The sequence below is a fragment of the Penaeus monodon genome, chromosome 19 (assembly GCF_015228065.2).
Source record: "Penaeus monodon isolate SGIC_2016 chromosome 19, NSTDA_Pmon_1, whole genome shotgun sequence".
NCBI classification, from domain to species: domain Eukaryota; kingdom Metazoa; phylum Arthropoda; class Malacostraca; order Decapoda; family Penaeidae; genus Penaeus; species Penaeus monodon.
This window is the reverse complement of record NC_051404.1, coordinates 32,305,362-32,307,010: the sequence shown is the minus strand read 5'-3', so window position 1 is coordinate 32,307,010 and position 1,649 is coordinate 32,305,362. Positions and strand designations below refer to the sequence as shown.

Here is a 1,649-nt window from a genome sequence, read left to right as displayed (position 1 = left end):
TTTTTCCCAGCCGAAAGCGTTTATAAGAATGAATCAAGAGGAAGGCGGCGGCGGGCGAGGGTTGGCTTCGCAACGGCCGCCGCCAACCCCGTCCAGTTGAACTCTTTCGTCTTGGACTGAAGTGGAGATGGCGGTGATGGGGAGAGAGAACGATAATGGGTGGGAGGTCGAACAGGAAGCGGAAGAGAGGGAGATGAAGGACGATGGAGAAAAATAAAGGGGAAATGTGAAGGTGAGGCGATAAAATTATGTACGAACAGTTTGATATATTTTAACGTAAAGTGTATCTTACCTATTTTTAGCGGCGGCGGCTCTGTCGCGCTGCCGACGGTTCTTGAACCAGTTTCCGACTTGCGTGGGCGTGAGGCCGGTGGCGGAGGCCAGCTCCCGCTTTTTGCTCGGGTTCGGGTAAGGGTCCTGCAGATACCACTCCCGCAGGAGGGATCTCGTGCGCTCCTTGAAGCAGTGCGTCTTCTGCTCGCCGTCCCAGATGGTCCTCGGGAAGGGGAACTTCTTGCGGACGCGGTACTTGTCGACGGGGCCCAGAGGGCGGCCCCGCAGGCGCTCGGCCTCCTGGTAGTGCGCCTCCAGCCACAGCGCCTGCAGGCGGGCGTGCGACGGCTTCGAGAACCGCTGCGACTCCAGGATGGCGTACAGCTCTCTAAAGTTGCCCACGTGGAAGGCGACGAGCGCGCGCGCGCGCAGCACGGCCTCGTGCTTGTTGAGGTCGTGCAGGTGCGGGTGCGCCACCGGCAGCGACCACAGGAACCGCCCCAGGCGCTCCATGTCGCCGCTCTCCTCCAGAGTCTCGCAGACGGCGGCCACTTGGGCGGCGGTGAAGGAGAGGGAAGGCAGCGCGACCAGCGGCGTGGGCACCACAGGCCCGCCCGAACCACCCACGCTGCCGCCAGAGGAAGCACTAACATTCGCCGCAAGTCCGAGCACCATTGTGTCTCTCACACACTGAACTTGAGTTTCACCACTTTAAGATATATTGCAGTTCACCGACACAATCACTAAGCAGTCGCTACCGCAACCATACTCTACGCGCAGCAGAGTACGTCCTCGGGAGAGTGTTGTCGGCGTGTTGCTGTCGCGCCTCTCGCGGTAGTAATGGAGACTTGCGATAGCAATGTGAGGAACTTTGACGAAGGGGCGGAGCTTAGCGCCTCACAGCTGTTCTACTTGGGACTTCGCGCTGATTGGTCCGTCGTCCCGGAGGTACTCCGCCTACTTATCTCGCTCAGCCGTTATTGGTCAGTAGTCAATCGAGCGGCCAATGGTGCGGATAGTGGGAGGAGCCTAATCGGAAGTGAGGAAGACAGCCCTCGAGAGGCGGAGCCCAAGTGTCGCCACCGCTTCTCACCTCAGCCAGCAACTGCCCACGGTCGCACTCCGGAATGCAAATAGCCGTGTATTGAGTTACAAAGTACATTGTTTTGTGGCCGGTGTTTGACATTTCAGCTGACATACTTCTCTCTAAATGAAGTGGCTCGGCTACGCGGCAGTGAGAAACTCGGCTACGTAACTTCCGCTGATATTCACCGTAGAACAATGTCGGGCCAACATGTGTGCATGATTCTCGCTTAATAGAGTTAGCTTGACTGGTTGGCTCCTGTATTTACCAACATCGCTCTGGCCTTTTGGGG

The 1,649-nt window shown here is 58.0% G+C and overlaps 1 protein-coding gene across 1 annotated transcript in view; it reads right to left on the bottom strand.

Moving 5' to 3' along the window:
- The window catches only part of LOC119585181 (homeobox protein SIX3-like), a gene marked incomplete at both ends in the record, with an annotated part of 23,691 nt that extends 22,783 nt beyond the window's left edge, over positions 1 to 908 (bottom strand). Inside the window, 1 exon segment of the mRNA XM_037933819.1 lies at positions 293 to 908. Coding sequence (XP_037789747.1) covers positions 293 to 908 — 616 coding nt within the window.
- Positions 909 to 1,649: the final 741 nt, after the last annotated feature.